This window comes from Chelonia mydas, chromosome 5 (genome assembly GCF_015237465.2).
Source record: "Chelonia mydas isolate rCheMyd1 chromosome 5, rCheMyd1.pri.v2, whole genome shotgun sequence".
Lineage (NCBI taxonomy): Eukaryota > Metazoa > Chordata > Testudines > Cheloniidae > Chelonia > Chelonia mydas.
This window is the reverse complement of record NC_051245.2, coordinates 10,515,082-10,540,007: the sequence shown is the minus strand read 5'-3', so window position 1 is coordinate 10,540,007 and position 24,926 is coordinate 10,515,082. Positions and strand designations below refer to the sequence as shown.

The following is a 24,926-nucleotide window of genomic DNA, read 5'->3' as shown; positions in this document are numbered from 1 at the left end:
AGGCTAATCTAAAATGGTCCCCTCAAAATACTTTAAAAATATTGAAACAAGTCTCACCATACCCTTGTGATGTGGGCAGCAGCCTTAGCCTTCAGTTCAGAGACCTCATCCAGGAAGGCTGTGGTAGAGGTGGGAATAGAAACCAAACCAGTTCTTCTAGCTCCCAGCTAAGCGTTAACCACAAGACCATCTGTTTTCCTTTACAGTGAAGTCCCTATGCCAGATGCAAGAGAATGGATGTAATAAGCACACATGAAAACTTTTTTCCAGAAGCAGTTACTTGACACTTTTGTCAATCACTGTTTGATCAGGAATAAGAGCTTTTTCTTAAATAGCTGGTTTCCTCCTATGAGTTAATATCCCACGAAGTGTCATTTTCATTTTTCTATAATTATATTTTGCCTATTTCTGGCAAGTACTCAAAAAGCTCCCCCCCCCACAGTTAAAATTAAAATCAATACCCTGTCAAGGCTTCATACAGTATCTGTGAAACTGTCTCAGATCCAGACTGCCGCCCCTCTCACCCCTACACACAGCTGCAGTTTCATGTCCTCACCTCTGCCAGCTTGAGTGAATCCTTGCACGCAGAACTGCTAGATGCTTGCAATTCATGAACTAATTAGATGTTCCAAAGTTTGGAAAAAGAGATTATTAGGCAGTTGCTTTAGTGAAATTCATGCATTTTCACCACCCTCCCTTTCTTCGCTTCTCACTGCATAGAAATGACACAAAAGATTCATGTCATAGGGTTAGGAAAAAAAGTGTACAGTTCCTTCTGTAAATATGAAAAAGCTTTGAGGCTTGCAAGGGAAAGAAATAATCCTTTAAGTATGGAAGTATAAAAAGAGCTTCACACCTAATGGGCTGAGATGTACTATAATTCTGATCTAAATATCCTTTCTTTTTAATGGTATATGTCTGTTTTTGATTAATCCACATATCAGAATTTAGGAATGTGTTCTTAGGAAGACTAGACTCCTACATTTGAGACCTGGTTCTGCTCACACTGAAGGAAATGGGAGTCTTCCCATAGACTTAAGTGGGAGCAGGAGCTAATCTTTAGGGTGAGATTTTCAAAAGCACTCCCCCTGGGCCTCATTCTGATCCCATTGAAATAAATGGGACTTTACTCTTGACTCCAGTGTAAGAAGAGTAGGGCCAATGGTGAGTGCTTTTGAAAATTCCAACCTTATTGACTGTCTTGACTTTTTAATAAGGAACTTTGGGGGACGGGTAAGCAATCATAAATTGCATTACCCCCGTTCTGCCATTGTTACAATATTATGGTTACTAATGTAACTACCAAGAGGGAGATAAAGAAGGCGTTCTATTGCGATGCTACTGTCCCTGGTGCAGTTATGTTGTGTCCAATCCCAACACAGAAGAATTGATTGCAGAAGTAGCACAAAAACAAGTAAATATTTCTTCACAGCATTAAAAGGGCAGCCCAATGTCAAGTCATACAAGCATACAGTGGTAACCTCATCTGTGTTTCTTAATCCATTACATAAACATAATTCATTATGGGCCTGATCCAAAGCTCATGAATTTCAATGGAAAAACTTCCATTGATTTCAGTGGGCTTTGGATCAGGCTCTGTGCCAAAGTTGCAATAGAGTGCTAGTGAATGTGGAACAGATGCATTCAGATCATGGGTAGCTTATGTCAAAAGCCATCTCTGACACAACACTCAGCTGTTCTTAGATTTGTTCCATAAGATTGAACAGACCCTATGACCTTCTTTCCCCCCTGGGACCTAGCTATCAGTGTCTGTTTTCAGCCTTCTATTTCTTAGAGTGACTAGTTATTAAAGCTATAGATAGATATTCCTTTACAAAAGAAGTCCTTTTTAAGTCCCTGATCCTGCTAACATTATGCACATGATTAACTTTAATTCCCAAAATTAATGAAAAGAATCTTGTTAATGGAGCCCTACAGATAAAGATCTGTCACATTATCCCTCCAAGCACATCTAGACAAGTAGGAGTTCTTTTTTTTTAACTTTCACCTTCTCTTTGGGTTTGAATAGAGACTGGAAGTGGCTGGGTCATTACACATATTGAATCTATTTCCCTAAGTTAAGTATCCTCACACCTTCTTGTCAACTGTCTAAATGGGCCATCTTGATTATCACTACCAAAGATTTTTTTCTCCTGCTGATAATAGCTCATCTTAACTAATTAGCCTCTTGCAGTTTGTATGGAAACTTCCAACTTCTCTGTATGTACATATATATCTTCTTACTATATGTTCCATTCTATGCATCCGATGAAGTGGGCTGTAGCCCATGAAAGCTTATGCTCTAATAAATGTGTTAGTTTCTAAGGTGCCACAAAGTACTCCTGTTCTTTTTGCGGATACAGACTAACACGGCTGCTACTCAGAAATATAACAAACATTTCTCAGTTCTCCCTGTAATGGAATTGAGCCCTGGTTCTAGAGCAGGCTACCTGACAGGTTGCCCTGGAGCCTCAGACCTGCCTGGAAGCCCTCTGTTCCCTGGCTCGGGGATAGTCCAGTTGGCAGGTTGTTGGGGAACTGCAGATGTTGGGACCCCAGGCTGCCAAGAAATCACAAGCTTTCCCTGTCAGAGCACCTGGTGGGTTGAAAGGGACCCAGAAGATGGGAAACCATGCTCACCATAGCGCTAAAAGAAAACCTAATGCAAACAGGTTACAAAGTTGCATCCTAGTTTGCTCCCGCTTTAAATTACAATTTGGTTTTCCATTGACACATAATGGGAAGAATATGTGTGGTAATTTTGTGTCTATGTTACAGATGGTACAGATGGTTTGGGTGTTAAATTCATTTACAAGTATATTGGAGCAAAATTTTAATATTGAAGATTTACTCATTAATGATTAAAAAAAGGGAGCAAGCCAGGAGGAATCATCCACAGTATCACCGATTTGAGGAATAAAATAAAAATACTGCTGTGCTAAAAATTAAGAGCAAAATAATGCATGTGCTTAACAGTGTGGGTTTTTTTCTGTGATGCAATATGCTGCTTGGCAGTTGCTGTAGCATAAAGGCATTGGGAAATGCACTGTGACTGATACCTTCAAGTCTCGTTCAATGAATGTTAATTGTCTGCCTTTAATTTGAGGTTTCCAAAGATTCAGAACTCTAGAAAATTTAATCTCCTTAAATTCCAGCAGGTTGTCAATTAAAGTTGACTGATTATACTCACCCTTATCCCATAAAGATAATCCACAATTAAATTGCTGTGGTGCACGAATTACAGCAGGCCAAGAATAGTTTCCAGACCTTTCAGGGAATGCTTGGCAATGTACCCCCAGGCTTTTCAGACTCCTGAATCTTTACTTTAAAATTCACAGTGTCAGACTTGGTGATTTGTATGGGACTCAGAATGCACTTCAGTCATTTGTACACACAATTGATGGTGTGCAAAAGGTGTACACCCAAGCGATATTGTGTTCACAGAGGATATATTTTGTAAATTGGGCCTTGAAAGTTAAATGGATATAAGCAAAGTGCTTCACAATATTCAGCAAAGTTGATTTAGGGCTAAATATAAACAGATCTTACAAAACCTGACTCACAGATAAACCTTCCCTAGGATTTGGTAGAGCTTGTTGAGAAAAGGAGGGAGGGGGAACAAACCCTTCACCAATACATTCATAACTTCCCCAATGTTTTCCTTTTCCAGGAATGCAAAAATAACCTGATTTATGCTTTTGGGAAATATATTTTCCCCCAAACCCTAGGGGTATACCTCAATATTGATGCAAAAATGGTTATTAAACAGTATTATTGTTATACATTTAGGTTATTACCGCAATTTTTATACACCTGATACTTGAAGACCGGAAATTTCAATAATGATTGCATTCAAAAAGTCAAGAAAATTTTCAAAGAAAGTCAGCCATTACTTTGTGAAATCTTTCCTTTTAGAAAAATAGCCATTTTCTATCAACAACACATTTATCTGAAAAATATCTACCAGCTCTAGCTTCTGCTGTGCAGTCTGATTATTAGTTTCTCTTTCCTCTTCCTCTGAATTCCAGGTAGTATCTTTCTTATTAATAATTTTCATGTATAGTGCACTTTCCTCCATAGTTTCTAAACTGCTTTATAAACATTAGCGGTTTAAGAAAGGGGAGTATTATTATTCCAGTTTTATAGATGGGGAAGTTGGCACACACAAGTTTCTGGTGGCATAAGATACTGAATAGAAGAGATCCCAGGTTTCCTAGAAACATACAAATTATTATATGTCAGACCAGTAGTCCATCTTTTCCAGTGTCTTGACTTTGGATTGACATGTACCTAATACTTCAATGCATTGTGGGTATTCCCACTGACTGGACGTCTCATTGAAATCAATTCCCACTGACATGAATTAGGGCCCTAATCTTGTACCATAGTAGTCAATGGGATTTTTGCCATTGAGCTCGGTGGGAGCAGGATCAAGACACAGATGAATGCACGTTTAAATTTAAGCACTTTAAAATTCAGCACTTTGGAGGATTAAGCCCTGAAATGCAGCTTTTCTCTTGTTGGTGAATTAACTACATCATAAAATTATTGTATTGCTTGCATTCCAGATATCTCAGCCTAAAAGAAAAGCTAATATATTGATCAACTTTTGTAAGAATATCATCTTTAAAATGATGAATATGGTAACAAGTGACAAACCGCAATGTCTCCAATAGCTTCATTAGAGATGAATCCTGAATCTTGATTGAACGTCAAGGGCAGATGATATTTTAACCACTACAGCATGACTCCTCTTTATTGTACTTTCTAAATCTCCTTGTAAGCTCTGCACTGATATCTAATGATTTCTTTAACAAATCTATATCGTTGGCTCTCTCACAGTAACAGAGTTTCAAAAGAGTACTCAGGTCTATAAATTCTTAGAGGGATAATTCCTTCTCAGTCTTCTGCTGGCCTTTCCTCCTTGTACCCAATAATACCAGAGCAGCATTTTCAGTTGTTTCTGTAACCTGTGCCATTTAGGACTCAAACCAATCAATGCAAATAAATCTTGATAACTACTTAGTTGGGCTTTTTAATTTGTCTAAAATTGTATCCATATTTTTCAAAATGCCTGTGGCCCCTTTCTTTTTAATGATCTATATCTGCTGTGGATTATATAGTATTAACCTCTTTTTGTCCAGTAACAAACCTACCGCAAGTTCCCACATAAGCACAAACCGAAAACCACTAAATCTATGAGACTTTGTTAAATCAATGTGTGTGATATGTCTCTGCATTCATTTTGCAGGGCTTAATGTGCAGATTCACTTCAAGTTTTGTAAATTGTATCAGTTTTCTGCACACACAATTCCTACTGACTTCAATGGGTGTTTCATGGCTTAATCTGCAGGCAAAATAGTTTTATCTGAAATTATTGAAACAAGCAGAATAGCTAAGAATTCTATTCAATATTTAATAGACCCCACTCCAGCCAAACATTGTATTAGCTTTCTACTCTATTCCTTATATGAATTTTAAAGTATGAGGAGCACAATTAGGTGGGCACTTATATATTTATGAGAAGGGGACATTGATCAATGGGAAGTTGTGAGGACTTACAATTCTCCCTGAATTCACAGAAAATCGGATCATAGCTAGGAAGTGCAATTATACATGTGAATTACATGTGCATGGAAATAGGCTTGTGTTCAGCCAAAACACACATACTTTAGTGGCGTTTCTGAAAATAACTGTGTCTTTCCATGTTCAGGTTTGTGCGCCATTTTCCACAATTGAACTCTGAAAACTTAGCCTGCAATGTCCAGTAACTGCAGACACTCAGCAATATTGTTTGTTATTAGGAGTTGACAATGTGCTCGGAGCTGCACAACACACAATCTATACAAATAGTCCCTACCTAAGAACTTACAGTCTTAGCAGAGGTGAAACACAGTAGACAGTGAGCCTTGGGAAGCCCAGAGGAGGAAATAACAATATACAACCTAATTTGGTGGTTACCTCACAAGCTTATATTATTATGCTATTGACTCATTTTTAGTGGGTCTTCTTCTTAGCATATGCACAACCTGCCTCAGATGGTGTGTGACCAGGATTCATCACTAGATTTGGTCCACTGGTTGTATCATTAGGTTTCCTGGCACCAGGTGCTGATGGGGAGTGGAACATGAACAGTGACATGTAAACAATGAGTTTTCAGGAGTCATTTGAATGAATAACAGGTAGTGGCTTGTCAGATGAGAATTGAGCTGACATTCTCTGCAGCAGGTATGCAAGGTTTTTCTTAATAGTGAGCTACGTAGAAACTATGGCCCTAATTCAGTATGGTACCTAAACAAGTGCCTAACTTAGGCATGTGAGTCGTTCCACTGAAATGCACAGGAGTACGCACATACTTATTAAAGTGAGGCATATACATAGGTATCCTTCTGACTAGGAGTCTAAATGACATAGCATAACTATGTTCCCCTATTTCCATTCTGCAGTGACCAGGACTAGTAAATTCAGAATCTAAACCTGGGCTAAAGACAAAAGCACTGATCTGAGCTCCACCTCCCCATAAACCGTATATTTCTCAATACGTTCTTCAACATGCTGATGTTAATTCCTAATATTTAGAGTTGGTTGAAAAATTAGAGATTTTTCATTAAAAAAGACCCTCTTTTGTCTGAAAATGTTAGTTTGAAATATTTTTATGAGCTCTACTAATAATTTTACTAGAAAACTGAGTATAAACCAAATAAATAAAAATGCTACCAAAAACAGAAAACAAAGATCAACTATCAGCGAATTCACCCTTGAATTATTTGTAGTTCTATGTAAAGTACAACTGACATTTGTCTCTTAAAGGGTTAAGAAAGTATTAATATGATGTCCACCTGAGGAACAGCATCAAACGGGGTGCCACAGAGACCAACAATCCTTTTGTCACTGATGACCTACGTGAAGGCACAAATGCAAGTGTGAAGAAATTTGCTGACAATATTGCATTCAGTGGGCTAGCAAACACACCAGAGAGCAGATCCAAACAGAGGATTAACCTAGACCTGGTCTACACTGTGTGTGGGGGGGAGGGGATATCTATCTAAGTTACGTAACTTCAGCTACGTGAATAACGTAGCTGAAGTCTACGTACTTAGACCTACTCACCGCGGTGTCTTCACTACGGTGAGTCGACTGCTGCCGCTCCCCCGTCGACTCTGCCTGCGCCTCTCACGGCGGTGGAGTACAGGAGTCGACGGGAGAGCACTCGGCAGTCGATTTATCTCGTCTAGACTAGGCGCGATAAATCGACCCCCGCTGGATCGATCACTGCCCGCTGATCCAGTGGGAAGTATAGACATACCTCTAGAGATACTAGAACAGTGGGTGACCTTGCAATGAGATGTTTGTTGAATCCAAATATGCCTACGGAAAAGAAATAAATTACAGATCCATACAGAAGAAGAGTCATATGGAAAGCAGCAAGTCAGAGAGACAATTATGAACTATTTAAAATCTAGAGCCATGACTTGACTGTGCACGAGGGGGAGAAATCATTGCCCATCTTCTTGTATGCATGTCTATATATAGGGGTTTGCATATAAGTGTGTGTGTGTGTGTATGTAAATATACACACATTTACGTGTGTGTGTATATATATATGTAAATGTGTGTATATTTTCACAAACACACACTTATATGTATATATGCAAATCCCTGTATATAGACATGCATCCAAAAAAAGTGACAATGATTTCCCCTCCACAGTTGCGTGTGTGTGTGTGTGTGTATGTGTATGTGTGTGCATAGTGCTTCCCTACATATCCCTGGTTTGAAAATAAAGTGAAGACCAACCAGAAAAAAATGTCAATGCCCAGAGTATAAAACATATGAGCAGAGATGAAGGGAACTAAATTTATGTAGTTTAGGAAAGAAGTCTCAAGTGGAAGCAAGCTATGACACAATCAATAAGTACCTTCAAAGTTACAATATAAATGAAAGGTTTCAGAGTAACAGCCGTGTTAGTCTGTATTCGCAAAAAGAAAAGGAGGACTTGTGGCACCTTAGAGACTAACCAATTTATTTGAGCATGAGCTTTCATGAGCTACAGCTCACTTCATCCGATGAAGTGAGCTGTAGCTCACGAAAGCTCATGCTCAAATAAATTGGTTAGTCTCTAAGGTGCCACAAGTCCTCCTTTTCTTTTTGCGAATATAAATGAAGGAAGCTTCTGATCACAAGCTGTTAGGACAAGAGATAGCCTGAGAAGAAGGAAGGAAAAAAATTAGCCTAGATAATGGCAAAAAGTTCTTACAAGGAAGAAGTATAAGGAAGTGGAAGAATCCCAAGGTAGACTTCTGAGGTATTGTCACGGTGGGCATTCAGGAACAGATTAGACAAAATAGTAGAGGGAAAGAAGTAACAGCTTTCCTAAACCTAGTTGGTATTTATTTTCTTTCCAGGTTTTGCACTGTTTCTCTCCCTAGCTCCAAGTGCATTACAAAGCATGTATGAAACAATTTTAGTAAAGTGTTAAGAGAGAACTCAAGCAAGTGTAAATCCACAGTTCGTACCTGAAGCACTCAGACATCCTAGAGCATCTTCCAAATCTCAAATATCTTCCAACTCATCTTTTGCCTCCACAGCAGAAACACTGGAGGATAGCTGGGTCATGTGTGTGTATATATAAGTATGTATATATTCATATATATGCAACACATGCTGTTGCAAAGCTGTCTTTAAATTTTGCATATCTTCAATGTCAATATATCACATTTAAAATGTAGATAATAATTAAGTCTATCCTTGAACATAATTAAAATTCTAGTCAATCTGCACAAATCCAGGAGTGACCTGAAATCATTAATGCCTGATACCAGTCAGATCATAAATCATCTGTGAGACCATATTGGAAACCCAGAGAAAATAGCATTTCTAGTGACATACACTGGGATCTGACCTGCACCTTCTATATTCTAAGAGAAGTTGTAGATCAGTCACTTACCAATTTATAATGTCACTACAATAAAAACATTGGAAAATGTTTTCTTTTTAGAATGGAATAAGCACATTCTACCTTGTTCATCTTGATGCTATTTGCATTATTATCTGAGTTGAAAATAGGGATGGGCAAACTGGATGATAATGCCCTGGATTCCTGGGGCAAACCTCCTTTTTCCTGTCTACAAAGTAACTTTATTCTATCATTTCAAATCCCTCCATAAAATCTAGCTCTTTCAGGAAGCACTGGCTTATACTGCTGTGTGTCTTCCTCTGTGAATGTCCTTTATTCTCATATTTAAAATTTGTTTTTTCACTCTACCTACTGAAAAGCTGTTTCATATCTTCTTATTTGTAGCCCATTTTGCCTTTCCCAGCCTGCTGTTGTTATTCAGTGTGCTGGTACAATTTTGTGAGTTCATTGGAACAGAGGCAATGGACACCATGTGGGCTGACATTAGGGATGGAACTAAAGTCCTCAGAGCTAAAGGCATATCTTTGAGCTGAAGAACCAGGCAGTGAAGGTGGGAGAAATAAAACTTACGTCAGAGAGTGGGAAGTGTGTCGCTAACTCTGTCTGTGGGTTACACAGACAACTTGCCACTTTCTTCTCTAAAGTGCCATATAAACATGTGTAGCATTATTTAAATAGTTCACAGCAATTTTGTACCTGTGTAGGACCTTCCAATGAAAGATTTCAGAGTGTTTTACAAACCCTAGTGTAGTAAGCCACACTGCACCCTATGAATTAGAAAAGTTTTATTATCCCTATGCTACAGATGAATAAACTAGGCATAAGAAAAGGGAAGCAATTACCTAAAGTAATTCAGGATGTCTGTGGCAGACCAGTGATTTAACTGTTGGGTGTTGTTTCTAATAAGAACCCAATTTACAAAGTGTTGAGCATCTCCCTACAATGGACCAAGATCCCTTAACAAAAGGACTTGAAGGTGCTCACATTCCCTTACAATATAAGTTAAATTTGCACCCCTAGCTCTCATACTCTGCCTAGCACTTAGTCTATTATCATGCTGGCTATATCTCACCACATTGATCCTGGTAGGTTAGTGTGTCAAATACACTGTTTCTCAAGAAAGAATCTCTTCAAAGCTCCAGCACTGTGCAGTAATTTCACGGATAGTACTCCATTTCTTGGTGTATCAATAATTCAGTTCATCAGCTCATGAAACTGGGCTTCAGGGCTTCGTCCTGAAGGTAGATTTTTCCCCTCTACCCTCCAAAGGATTGTGGTGGTGTTTGTTTGTTTAAAGAAAAGGAGGACTTGTGGCACCTTAGAGACTAACCAATTTATTTGAGCATAAGCTTTCGTGAGCTACAGCTCACTTCATCGGATGCATAAGTGAGCTGTAGCTCACGAAAGCTTATGCTCAAATAAATTGGTTAGTCTCTAAGGTGCCACAAGTACTCCTTTTCTTTTTGCGAATACAGACTAACACGGCTGCTCCTCTGAAACCTTTGTTTGTTAAACATTTCTTCCGAATGCTATGGATAAGATGAGGCGTGGAAGATCAGTTAGTATCTCCTTAATGGAATGGTCCCCAATGTGCTCATGCATATTCGCTTATTATTAAATAAGTGAACATGTCTTTTAACCCATAGAACACAAATCTCTTAAGATTTACATTTTGCTTGTGACTCAAGATTTTAAAATTCCAAGCTCTCTGCCTAGTGACAAGAATCCTTGTCCAGGTTAATTGATAAAGCCTTTCAAAGGTAAAGTCCTGCAGGCAGCAATCACATAGCATTCACATGTGGCATTACCCTTTTTATTTTTTTCCACAACCCCAGAGCAAGAAGGCATCCCTGGGTGGAATTCTGTTTTGCTCAGTCTCTGAGGCACAGTCTCTTCTAGTCCTTGCCCTGGAGCAAGGCCCCTTACTGAAGGTGATGCCTCAAGGCGCAATCTTGTCTATACCACAATTTACAGTATTACCAGTAGCAACATGTACTCAGCTGAAGCAACTGAGATTTTAAATATTGAATGCATGCAATGAACTGCTTGCAAAAAATTTCAGAAATTACAGAGCAAAAATTATCCGGAATGACAAACCTGACAGTCTGGCTATCTATTCATGAGCGATCTGTGGACTGCAAAAGAGGCAAACCTTTTAAAATAAATTATTCATTTTGGATTATTTGCCCAGCTCTTCCCCACCTTTGCGGATGCTCTTCTTTGGCCAAGGACATTTTTCTATTTATTCACATCCTGACAAATGTACCTTTGAAATGGAACAAATATGGAGATTTTTTAATGCCAATTTAGAATTAGCAGATTATTGTATTATGCACCAAAAATTGTAAAGGCCCACAAATCACAGCATCAGGTATAGGTCTGCAATTTCCTCCTGTTATTGTTATTAAGGTAGTTACATTGGAGGTCTTTACTACAGTATGTGGATTACAATGAGTAATTTCATATCACCACCCTTGTGCAAATTCTCTCAGAAGAAACCTGAGCGCAAAAGTCCCTGTTCTTGCCCTGTTACCCGCACACTTTAGGGAACCCCACCTTTAACCTTCCATGGGCTAATGGCATAATCCAGTTAATTTAGGCACCCCCACCCTTTCCCAGTTCCTAGGGCTCTGGGCAAAAAGCACCCCTTACTCAGTTCCTAGGGGCATAATCTTCCTCAGGGCATAATCTTCTGAGGGTTTGCGGGGCCTTTTACCAGTGAAAGAGCCTTACACATTAATATCCTTAACCTCTATTTATTAACAGTTACCAAAGCAGAATACACACGCTAAGCACGCAGTGTTCACCACTCCCAATAAGGAATAAGATTTTTTCCTGGTGGACAGTCAGGATCAGGTCATCCAGGGCTCCAACTTCTGTATGATATGATTGGCAGGGTGTTGAGGTCTGGCAGCTCTGATCTTGGGCTGTGTCCTGGAATTAGGTTCCGAAGAACTTCCTTTTGGACCCCAGTTAAACTTGGGTCCTGCTTAGCTATACCTTAACCAATCATTTTAAACTAAAGTTCTACAAAACAGTATTTTCACCAATCCTAGCCCATTATGAAACAATTCTTTACCCAGTGGCACCCCACCACCTTAGTTGATTTAAATCTTGCAAAATTAGTTATGCAACAGACAGAAACAATCAAAGAATCAGAGAGGAACCATATCGATAAACAATAGAGAAGTAGGGACCATAGAGGCAAAACAATACAGAAGTATAGATTTCACAATCACAACTGCTGATAAGTGATTTCTTGCCAGACAGAATTCTATCAAACAAAGTTTTCTTTAAACATCTTCAAATCTGTTTCTTTATCTGGTGATGGTGGGTACTATTAGGACAGGAGCGCCTCCTTAACAGCCCAATTTTGCATTGTTTTGATGCCATTTAGATGGAATGGGAGGATGTGACTCTCTGATTCTTAGCTTATGGCTGCTGCTGTTTACTGCAGGAAAATGCATCAGACCTTAAAGCCCAGGCTCCTACTTGGATAATAAAGGGGAGATACATAGTGTTGCCATAAAATAGATATGGTTTCTTAGGGTCTAAGAGCTTGATCTCACACGACTGAAATTAATGAGTTTGCATTAGTTCAGGATTCAATGAAAGCAAGATTATCCAAAATAGGGTTGTGGTTACAGACTACGAGAACAAGGTTTTGATCATGGGAAGGAATGGTTATGAGATCCAGAATTGTTTGTTTGTAGATGATCAGTGCTAGTTGTGATCGGAGTATTTCTCAAAGGTTCTCTCTGATCTCACCCACCCTCTTTCACTAGTCATGGTAAATTTTAGTGTCAACCAAGATTTACTGCTAATTTCTAAGGTGAAGACTCCTGAGGAATGGGTTGGTTATGTAGCTGGGATGCCACCAGGAAAACCCAAATGCTTCAGAAAACGATGATTATATATTGCATTCTTCCTGCTGAGTCAATACTGTATTAACACTTGAGTATGACTTTAAGGACAATAAGAATGATTCATTTCCTATGGAAACTAATGGGAATCTTCTCATTGACTTCACCTGGAGTTGGATTGATCCCAGCCTGAGTGGCCTGGTGGAGCTGCTCTCTGGCCATTTGTGTTCATTAAGGTTCGTTTTGTACAACTAGCTGAGGTAATGTTAGTGTCTTGGCTAAATTCCATGTTAAGTAATTACATTCTGCCTCCTTACATTCCCCCTGGAGTTTCAAATGACTATAGTGTTACTCACTTTATAAAGCAGTGTGATGCAGTGTTAATGGCATGTTCCACTACATCCATCCAGCTATCTATATGGAAAAGCTGCACTAGAGAATTATTTACCTATTCTGATCCAATAATTGTTACATTTTCTCCAGAATATATTGGGGGGACATTCTTAGTTCAGTGCATGATATTGCTGTGTGTTCAACACACATTTACATCTGCCACCTTGTTGCGAACTGCTTGTCTAAATCTTTGTACAAGGAGCTGAAATGTAAGTCCTTCCCACAGCTTTTGTCTAAAGCTACACCCCCACCCAAGAAAGTCACTGGGCAGTGGGGGGTGGAGGGGGAAGAGGGAGCAAAATGGAATATGGACTTTAATGACAGTTGCTGGGTGCTCACCAGTTTTGCAAATCCATCCAGGTACTCTATTTGGGAGTCTAAATTTAGACTCCTATTATAAACTTTGGCCTTTTGTGCTTAATTGAAATGAACCTCTGGAGTTCTCGAATAGGTCTGGTCAAAAATTTTGCATCAAAGATTTTTGCTCAGGGAAAATTGAATTTTCAATTAAACAAAATTTTACATGGAAAGAGATTGCATTCCTCACATCTGAGTTTTATTCAGAAAACTAAAACATTGAAAACGGACCATTTTCAGGCAAAAACAAACAAAAAAATGTAAATGTCTGCTGAAAAATTGGGAGGAGGTATTGTTTCATGGTGTCTGTGTATATAATAATGTCTTCTGCAATTTCCACAGTATGCATCCGATGAAGTGAGCTGTAGCTCACGAAAGCTCATGCTCAAATAAATTGGTTAGTCTCTAAGGTGCCACAAGTACTCCTTTTCTTTTTGCGAATACAGACTAACACGGCTGTTACTCTGAAACCTGAAAAATTTAAGTTCCCAGTTTTTTGATAAAAAGTCAACCCCTCCCCCCATCTCTTTCCATCCCTATTTTCCAACCAGTTCTATGACTGATTTTTTTTTTTTTTTCATTTTAAAACCTGGATCCTGCTTTCTACCAATTGTTTAAATCTTGTGACATAATTACAAGAAGTGAAGGAGTAGGAACAAAGCCTTCCAGATGTGCACACACATTCCTGAGCAACCCCATGATCTCAGCAGTTATCTGTGTCTTTCTTCTATTCCCATTCCCTCTCTTTATAAACCTTTTGAGTTGTGTTCATGCTCGGTGCTTTGCCTATTTGCTGTTCATTATCCGGGTTGGTCAGATAAGTCACATGGTATTTTTCCTGCTTCCTGAGTGAGTGACTGAAATATTTTAAAAAGGAGAATAATAAATAATGAACTGCTGGCAAGACTATTTGGCCGGATAATCCCTGGTTGCTAAAATCTATGAAACTTCTGGGATTTACAAATATTTCCATGCTTATTCAGCCATTGTCCAAACACTCACAAATAATTAGTGATGTTTCTCAAATAGTGGCCATTTTTAATGACAATGTTTTGAAGCTTTTCATGGGAAGAAAAATCAAATGTCTACAAATCAGCATACTCCAAACTCAACACTTCTATCTGTGAACGACACTAAAACAGGTTTCAGAGTAACAGCCGTGTTAGTCTAGCTCAGGAAAGCTTATGCTCAAATAAATTTGTTAGTCTCTAAGGTGCCACAAGTCCTCCTGTTCTTTCTGCGGATACTAAAACAATGGATGCTATGGAAAATCCTAAAGTGGAGAGTTTGTGTTATTTGTGAAACCACTGAAAAACAGAAAAAAAAGAGTATTTTATAAAGCTGTCTCTTATTTTTCTGGAAATGGATCATTCAACCGAGTGCAAATCTGGCAACTTCAGTCAACACAGGTTAACGCCCCAGTGGCAAAGCAACTGGCTGATACACCTCCATTCTCTCTTTAAAATAAAATAAGTTCTGCATTGAGAAGCTTAAGAATTAAGAGATATGTGATCAATTTTTTCTCCCTGAGGCTCCGCTTAGTTAAAATCTAATGACATAGCAACACCCATAGGCACCAGAGCTCCTGAGTCTTACAAAACTGCTTCTGTCCAGGAAGAGATACATAGAGAGAAGGATACAGAGATGGGAGGGGGCAGAGAGAGATTTTTATTGGAAGCTGTTAAAGTGGTTGCTATGAGACCTTCTCCAGCTACCGCAGGAACAGCCGTGAGTGTGAGGCTGATAAATCATACCTCTTGTATCATACCTTTCTTTTTTTTTATTTATGCTGCTTTTATAGTTGTTTAAGATCAGAGCAAGCACTTGTCAGTTGCTTTTTCTTCCTTCTCACTCTCCTCTGGTCCCTTGTGCAAGATGGAGCTAGAAAATGAAATGATCAGCTCCTCCAGCAATTCTTCAGCAGGCTCCCGGGAGTACAAGGTGGTGATGCTGGGAGCTGGGGGAGTTGGCAAAAGCGGTAAGTTTTTAATTAACAGCAAGGGGTGGATCAGAGTGTAAACTTCTGAGAACAAGAATGGCTTGATAAGGGGCTTCTTCCCCACCCCTAGTTCAGCTGAAGATGGTTTGGATTTAAAAAAATTGAAATTAACGACTGGGGGCATGAGTCAGCTTAATTCTGTTGCAGAGAAAAATGTTGTAATCCTTTTTTTCCCCCTTTGCCAGCCTTCTCTTTCCTTTACAGACATGGGGGTCCAGTCAGCCTGCTGCTGTTAGCTTACTGTTCCGTTCTGCCTCTGGCAATGCCACTGTGGCACTTTTTAAGGGGTACCGGCATGTTGGGCAGTATACGTGTAACTTGTGGGCCTGTAAATCATCCTTCATAGAGGCACGTGGGAGAGACCACTTGCAAAACCGACTGCCAAGTCAGGTCTGCAGTGGAAAGTGAGGAGGATGACACAGCTTCTAAGTTACTTCTTTACTGTGTGACATTATGGCTCTGCTGGTGGTACTCGCATCTCCTGTCTGGAAAGTTATAGGGTGCATATCTGAGTGTCTCTCCAGGTCAGAAGGCTGATACCCAGCATATTTGAATATCGCTGTCCAATGCTGGCAAGACATGATATTGTCTGCGGTGGCATCTCTTCAGAGGAGCTATGATTTTTTCTCCGGACGAGGTTTTCTTTTTCTCAGATATTATCACCTTTTGATTTATTGTCACTGACACTAACGTTCCCTGATCTTTAAAAAAAGCAAAGAAAAGACTTTGCTGAGCATGCAGTGTCTGTCTTGGTAGCCAGCATATTTAACCCGGCACAACAAGTATATAATTAAATCTGCGGGAAATGACTATACAGCTGGAATACAGTATTTCACAGACTAGCCTCCATGCAAGTCGGAGGGCAGACAGAATAAGAAAGCTGTAAAACTAAACTACTGATATTGCAGACAAGCCAAGCACTGTTTGCGACCTACCTGGTAAGACTAGATGTAGATAGTTATATTTTAAGCAGTGAGGGGAGGACATCATTCTCTATATCCATATGCTATAGCCAGTGTTCCATTTGGTTTTAGTTTTAGGGTTGCATCCTTCATCTAAGAGGACTATACCCCCTCAATATTAATTTAACCAAGCCGGTGACAATTTTTGCAGTGGTATATTGAGAAACGATTGCTGTTCGCTATATAAAACACGAACAATTGGGCTTCTTATGTTAGTTTACTGCATGTATTTCCCAACTCACTTTTCTGCAGCAAGCAGGATCTCTGTGAAATATCTTTCCATTGTAACTTTCAACAAAGCCATGCTTGTTTTTGCTGAGAGTATCCCAAAGGTGGCAGCAATTTTGTCCACCTTGTCTATGCAAGCACCATTTATTTTAAAAGAGTAGTTCCCCAACCGCTGTGACATTTCAAAGTAAAGATATACATGCTGCAATATTCATAATGGAATTGGATTGTGGGAGATGAATCTCAGATACAAATTAAGGAAACTTCAACGAGTTAATAATTTCTAGTATTTGAAATATCATGATGCCTACATGAAGCTTATTCCAACTAATCCAAATCTTCTTGGTTTGGAAATTAAATGGATGCTTTCATTTAAACAAGACTTGTTCTAATATTTTTGGAATTTCCTGATCCAGCCCTGGTTGGAAGCAAGCAAAGCAGATGGAGTGTGTGTGTGTGGCGCGGGGCGGGGGGATTAGAACAAGGAGCAATGGTCTCAAGTTGCAGTGGGCAAGGTCTAGGATCCGATGAAGTGAGCTGTAGCTCATGAAAGCTTATGCTCAAATAAATTGGTTAGTCTCTAAGGTGCCACAAGTACTCCTTTTCTTTTTAGGAAACACTATTTCACTAGGAGGGTGGTGAAGCACTGGAATGGGTTACCTAGGGAGCTGGTGGAATCTCCATCCTTAGAGATTTTTAAGGCCCAGCTTGCCACAACCCTGGCTAGGATGATTTGGTTGTGGTTGGTCCTGTTTTGAGCAGGGGGTTGGACGACAAGACCACCTGAGGTCTCTTCCAGCCATAATCCTCTATGATTCTATGAAAATTAAGAGTTATATTGCAAGCCCCATACTCACACTGAGTAATGCATTACTCCATAAACAGCCTCACTGAATTCCGTGGGACTACTCATGTTGTCAGTTATTGTTCAACATGATGAAGGAGTTCACAGTCTGTCCCCATATGAACATTTATTGACATGGAAAGACATAGATTTTGTTGAATTTTGAAGTAAAGGTAAAGTTCAGGGAATTCCTTATCTTATGCAAAATAACTCATAGACTCTAAGGTCAGAAGGGGCAATTATGATCATTTAGTCTGACTTCCTGCACATTTCAGGCCACAGAACCACACCCACCTATTTCTGTAATAGACCCGTAACCTCTGGCTGAGTTATTGAAGTCCTCAAACCATGATTTAAAGACTTCAAGTTACTCATCCGTACATACAACACAGATATTGGCAGCTAGGGAACCTATACTTCCCCACAGTCATTCCTGGCCTGGAAACTACACAGGAACTTATTTATTTGGTGTCACTGGTGTATTATGAAATCAATTATATAAAAAAACTCTGCAGATAAGTTTTTCTCTTCTTTTAAGCATCTGCACTTCTGGCTTTGTATGGATTTGTAAGGAGGAGAGCAGAAATATAATAAGAAAAATGGCTTCAAAGGGGTCTTAAGATGCCCCACCTAGGTTTGCAAAGCGAAGACTTTTGGTTGTGTATCTTAAACATGATAAACTCAACTATCAAATGTAGGGGTTTTATTTATCACTAAGGTGCTTCTTTACTAGACTCGTGCCCAGTTCTGCTTTCATTTACCACCACATTAATATCATTGGTATAAATGGAAGAAGAATGTGGCCCAACTCTACAAGTACTAGGGAAAATATCAGCAATAAAATACCAATCGTTATGCAAAAGAATCACCTGCTTTGGGATCATAAGAACATAAACAGCCATACTGGATCAGACTAAAGGTCCATCTAATCCAGTATCCTGTCTTCCAACAGTGGCCAATGTCAGGTGCCCCAGAGGGAATGAACAGAACAGCTAACTTGCTCCAGGTTGGCAAAAGGTTTTGATCAAACCTAGGTGCAGTTTTGAATTAACCTGGAATGATTTATGGCTTGTACAGAAATGATGTGAGATTTGCTGTTAATCGTCATTTTGGAGGGGAAAATAACAGGTGAAATATACTGAAGTTTGTTCCTGTTTTGAACCTGAAAGTGAAATCTGGATATTGTGAACCCATTTAGATCAAATCCAAAATCATAATGTATATACACATTCCCACGAAGATGGCAACAAAAGTTGATTTAGTTGGGGTTGGTCCTGCTTTGAGCAGGGGTTTGGACTAGATGACCTCCTAAATTCTCTTCCAACCCTAATCTTCTATAATTTCTATGATTCTATGATTGAAAAGCCGATGGAAAAATAAGGGCAGAAGTCAACTGAAAATTGAGCTGTTACCAATGGGACTGACAGATTTCTGCTGAAAATCCTGGTCCAGGGAGAGATGAAACATGGCTGGAACCCCAAACCTGAACGCTTTCGATCTTTAGGTGGAGTCAGCTTTGGGATTTGAATCTCAAGATAAAAACCTGTAACTGTAGTTTTAGTTACAGATTGGAATGCAAAACTAGCAGGAGCCTAGTTTCTGGTTCTGATTGGATAGTACTGAACTGTTTTTCTTGCAAGACTGTGGCCTAAAATGGCAGATATCTTAGAAGAGCCAATCTCACAACACTTATCCCATTCAGTGTAGCAGAAATCTTACAGGAAGAGCTAATGAGATCTTAATGGTGAGGCACCCAAAGTTAAACCCTATTTCCAGAACCCAAATCTCGAATCCTATCCTAAATCCCAACTAAAATCAGATCTGAACATCACCTCTTAGCTCATCGCTAGTTAAGAATAGTGATGTATTAACTTCAAAAGATTTTAAGGATTCTGAATTTAAGGTCCCCAAATTTGCAATTTCATTCAACAAACAATAATTGCATCTATTTTACTCTGGGGCAGGGAGAAGCCAATTTAGTCTTATGGGTTTATTTCAATTAAGGTACAGAAATAAAGCTACGCAGGCATATTATAACTGGGCAAGTAGATTCACTATAGTTAATGAGGAAGTAACAGTGTTCTGTCCTTCAAAAGTAAGCTGACCGCTGTATATTATATTTTGAAAAAAGAGATCCCTTTCTGAGTTCTAGAGAAATACTAAAATGTTATTTCAAGCAGTTTGGGGCTGAGACTAAGTAAAGCCATTCATCATTCACTGCTTTGATTCACGATGGACCCAAAATCTGCACTTTGAAACCCTGCTGCCTTTGAGGCCATTTGGACCTGAAAGCAGATTTTGCATTGGCCCCTGTTTTATAATGATCTGTACTAAAATCCCATCTCCAGATTTATCCTGTGTTGGCTTGTAAGATTCACAAACCTTAGTTAGTCTTTTGACAAAGTGTGTGTATGTGAGAGAGAGAGAGAGATAGAGATAGAGACTAGAGAGAGAGAGAGAGAGAGAGTGGGTTTGTTTATAAATATTATTCATAGCTCTGGGCTTGGTTGGTGAATCTAGTTCCAAGAGAGACCCCAGCTAAGCAACACAGTCTAACCAGCTTGGTTTAATCACCTATTTTATTCAGTAATACACAAAAGATAAACAGAACAGCCTCTGAATTCTGCAGACTATTCATTTCCAGCTTAATTTTAGCAACACCAATAATAATTAATTATAACACACTCTGTGAAACATTTGTATAAGCCTCTCAGCTAATTATTGCTAAGCCTAGCATAAAGAACAAACAAGTTGAGCTATCCTAACATTTGAATAAAATAACTCTGCCTCACGAGGGATGTTATTTCCTAAAGGATGCTTCAATCTGGTCAGATTTGTCTATCTCCTGAAAGAAGTCAGACCTGCTGAATGAACATGATCAGCTATGTTCCTCATAATACCATTTAGACATAGCCAATCTATTGGTGGTAAAAGGTGCTGGATTGGAACATACTGGAGTTGCCCCCTCACCTGAGCTAAAGGGATCATGTCTTGGGTCAGAAGTAGAGCTTTTCAAAAACTTTGCATTGAAAGAGTTTTTTTAGAATGGAAAATGGGTTTTTTTTTTTCTCTCACAAGAAATGAGCATGCTTGAGAAGTGTTCAGGTTGTCATTGGAAAAATGAAAATCTGACAACGTAAATGTTCATGGGATTAGCAACCCCAAAACCCAAATATTTTCTGCCAGAAAACCCACACAATATTTGATTGTCAGGTGTTCAACTAAAAACCAGAGAAATTATGAAGATTTTTTTTTGCATGCACACACAAAGAAAAATGCCTTTCCTGATCCAATCTAGTCAGCAGTATTTAACTGTTCCATGGTCCATTCATTCTGTTCGCGCTCTCTGATGCCGACAGCTGCACAAATGCCCCAGTCCTGCAAACATTTAAGCAGGTGAATAGTCCATTGATTTCAGGATATTTTTGCAGAATCAGGACCAGCCTGGGTTTTTGGGAGGTGAAAATGTATGCTCTAGGAACTGGACTGAAACCACAAACTCGTACCACTTGAGTTTATAAACAGTCTTTTAGTGGGGCAGTTTCTCTGTCCTGATCTGCTCCCTCTCCAGGTAGTGCAAAGGAGTAGAGCTTGAGTGTGTGCTTTTCCCGGGGGATTTCTTCAGTGGTGGGGGGTCCCCAGGAAATGTAGTGACATTATAATGAGCTCTGGTTTCAGAGTAACAGCCGTGTTAGTCTGTATTCGCAAAAAGAAAAGGAGTACTTGTGGCATCTTAGAGACTAACCAATTTATTTGAGCATAAGCTTTCGTGAGCTACAGCTCACTTCATTGGATGCATACTGTGGAAACTGCAGAAGACATTATATACACAGAGACCATGAAACAATACCTCCTCCCACCCCACTCTTGTACACCATCTGCCTTACAGGTACACCACAGGGTATATGTTAGGAAGTTGTCTGTAGCATTGTGGGCTCTGGCTAAGCACAACTGCTGGATTGTCCCTTGGGGACTATTGCAAAGTGGTACAAGTTAGAGCACTCCCCAGGGTTCTACCAGGGCCAAGAAGAGAAACAAATCTCTGAGCATAAACTTGATGAATCAGACAACCTGGTCCAGTAACTCCAGTAACAGTTTAAAAGTTCATATCTGCACTTCAAACATATTGGGCCCAGTTCACCTCTGCTATAACTCAGTGAATTTAGATTTACTAGATTGGTATGGCACAAAACATATCCACTATGCAACGTACACCACACAATACTACATTTTGCACAGTATTAGGTCTTAAACCTGCCTTGTGATCAATACAGGGGCAGCACTCACCCTCTACATATCACAGTGCAGGACTGGACCTTTGTGTGGTATTACACAATAGATCACAGCTGCTCAAGGAAGGGATTGATTTCTCTGAGTGGAGAGTGATGAGCACTCTGTGGATGCTACTGAAATGGAATAATAAGAACACATACAGGATTGTCTCAGATCAATCAGTAAAACTCGCCTCCACCATAAAATTCTTCTCCTTCCTTCTTTTCTAACCCGCCTTCAAACTATCCTTTTAAGAAAAGGTCTAGGAGAACAGACTGGCCTGTGGTGTCAACAGATGTGAGCTCTGCTCAACCTGATGGGAATGGCATGTCACTAGTTACATGTCTAAACGACTCCTTAAATCATTTCAATAAATCCGTTTGGTTATAGTACAAAGTGGGGATGAGGATGGGAGAGGGGATGCCTTCGAAAGTAGCTGCAGAAGTAAAAAACACAAAAGCTGTGGTTGTGACCCTCGCAGGTGTGTAATTTTTAATCCTATGCCTGGCTATTTATCATGGGGTGCAGCATAGGGGAGAGAACAACTTTTAAGAGGCTGCTATTTCCTCTCCCCCACATATGTGAGCAAAGCCTTGACTCTGCCCACAATGTGCCAGCCTGCTCGGCTCAGCCAGCACAGTGGAAGAAATAATCTGTACCAGACCCTGGGTTTACTCACATTACTTGCCCACAGGTACAAGAGGAGAGATAGGGACCAGATTGTTACTCCTAGGCCATGTCTATGCTCCAAACGTCTGCTGGCATAGTTATGTCAGTCAGGGTTGTGAAGAGGAGAGATCCCTGGCCAACACAGCTAACCAGTCAAAAGCCCGTAGTGCAGACGCAGCTATAATTGCAACATTACACTTTTATCAATATATTTTGTAACAGGGCAGCCTGCCCCATTTAAAGGCCTGGAGGGTCAGCCCTGTACAATTAGCCCTGCCTTGCTATGGCATTGCTGGATGCTTGGACTTAAGAGGAGGATGGGAGAGGAGTTCTCTCCCATCCCAGGGATATCAGAGAGGCACTGGATCCAGAAACCAACCCAACTGCAGAGATGGTGTATGCAACAGACATACCAAGGATAACAGTATCCCCTCCCTACGCTACTGCACAGATTCATCTTTGAGGGGCTGGATGAGATAGAGGAGAGGGTTCTGTGGCTGATGAGCATGGGGCAGAGGTCTTTGCCCAACAGAGCAGCTCTCAAATTCAGATGACAAAATGCTTGCAGGTGCCGGAACTGGCTATGCTCCAGGCAGCAATAAGTGCTGTAAAATAGGGGATCAAAGGTGAGCTTCCCTTGTAAAAGCAGGGAGGGTATTGGTAACTGGAAAGCAAGAGCTGGGTTCTTTAACGAATGGAAAGCCGGAGAAGGCTGGGTTTAGAGACCAGCTCTTGTGTACGGAACAGTTTAAAGACATTCTGACAACCCCAGAAGAGGCCCCACAGCTCCAGGAGGGAGTAATGTGTAGTCTAGTGACAGAACTGTGTGAGCCCCTGGCAGAGATAAAGGCCAGGGAGCAGAAGCTTGAGGCCACATGATGTGCAGTGGGATGCCAGACGGTCCCTAATGGAGAAGCAGAAGATTGTAGTCACTGGCTCACTCCCTATCAGTATACCTGGTGGCAACTGGTAAACGAGCACCAGAAGACACTAAGGGAGAGGAGCCTTCTAATCTCGATGGTCAGTAAGCTTGAGGGGGAGCTAAAGCATCTACAAGCACAGAACCCACCACAGCCCTGAGGCAGAAGACATAAATAAACCAGATCTGAAGAGTACAGGAGAGGACCTTCTAGATTATAGAGCTTGCCCTTGGGCTGGGCAAGGGGGGTGGACGAATGTAATAAGTGACCTGGGGCCAGTCAGTCCTGCTCAGTTAGCTATGTCCCTCAACACCTGTGCTGGGAGTTGGACTTAAAAGGAGGACAGCCCAGCAGTTGAGTGATGACTGGGGAGGAGAGCAGACAAACCACTCCTACCTGAGCATGGGAAGCCTGATTGAGGGCTAGGAGCTCTCTGAGGAGTGTTCCAGCCAGAGCCCTTTGTAGGAGGGTGGGCCTGAACTGGATGATTGAACAGACCAGAGAACATGTACCTGTTGGGGGGTGTTGAGACAGCCCATTGCACCTTGGGGCTGCCTGTAAGGAAGGGGGCTGTATGCTGAACTGACTAGGTCAAAGATTTCTTTCCTTTGTGCTTTTGCTGTACTTTATCTAAGGGACTCTGTTACCCTGGGAGGGGTTGAATTTTCTAATGTGGCTTGGCTGGAGGGTCAAGTCATATCTGTGGCTGGAATAGTCCAAAGAACATGGTGGGGAAACTGAGGCAGAACGGCTGCAATGCCACACTGTGCTACAAGGGGGTGCTCTGGAATGGTGAGTCTTGTGATAAGTTTATTTCTCTTGGGGTGGGGCTGGAATAAGATATACCAGCAAAAGCAATTTTGCTAATTTACTCTGCATCCACACTCAGAGTGCTTTTCTGGTGTAGTCCTATACTGGCATAAAGCAGACATGACCTTAGACACAATCTTGTTCCTGATCTGCTCCTGGTTAAACACAACTACACATTGCCCCTTACTTAGACTTTTGGTAAAGCCACAATGTAGCTACAAATGGCTTCTAGAGGTTAAAAAGTGTGGGTGAAATTCTGTCACCTGAACTCTCACTGAGTACTACCTTCTAGAATAAGTAGGTCACAATGATCTCAAAGACACAATTGGAGGACTTGGGTACTAGTCAGCATGACTTAGCTTGAAAAACAGTGGCCCTTTGAGTGCATACACTTCTAGCAGATTGTAATGAATGGTGGCTGACTTTGTCTCTGTTTCAGAAGCCATTTTAACTAACAGGTTTGGAGTTTACTTTTGTGCTGCTGTTGCTGTACAAACTCCTCTCTTTCCTAGTGAGTGACATGTGAGCCATCCATGTATGGATTAATAAATAGACACATTAATAAATAATTGTTCCCTCTCTTTTCTGCCTGAAGAACAGTAACATGTTTGTTATCCACTTGGCAGGATGAAGCACTGGCTCATTCATTTATTTTATGAATTTGGACAAGACATCAGGGACAGAATTGTTTG

The 24,926-nt window shown here is 40.3% G+C and overlaps 1 protein-coding gene across 1 annotated transcript in view; it reads left to right on the top strand.

Annotated features, from left to right (window-relative positions):
- The first annotated feature begins 15,190 nt into the window (after window positions 1-15,190).
- RIT2 (Ras like without CAAX 2) overlaps window positions 15,191-24,926 on the top strand; it is a 253,241-nt gene continuing 243,505 nt past the window's right edge. The window contains exon 1 of the mRNA XM_007060445.3: window positions 15,191-15,508. Within this exon, the coding sequence (XP_007060507.3) occupies window positions 15,406-15,508 (103 nt within the window). The 5' untranslated portion in view covers window positions 15,191-15,405. The remainder of the gene's footprint in view (window positions 15,509-24,926) is intronic.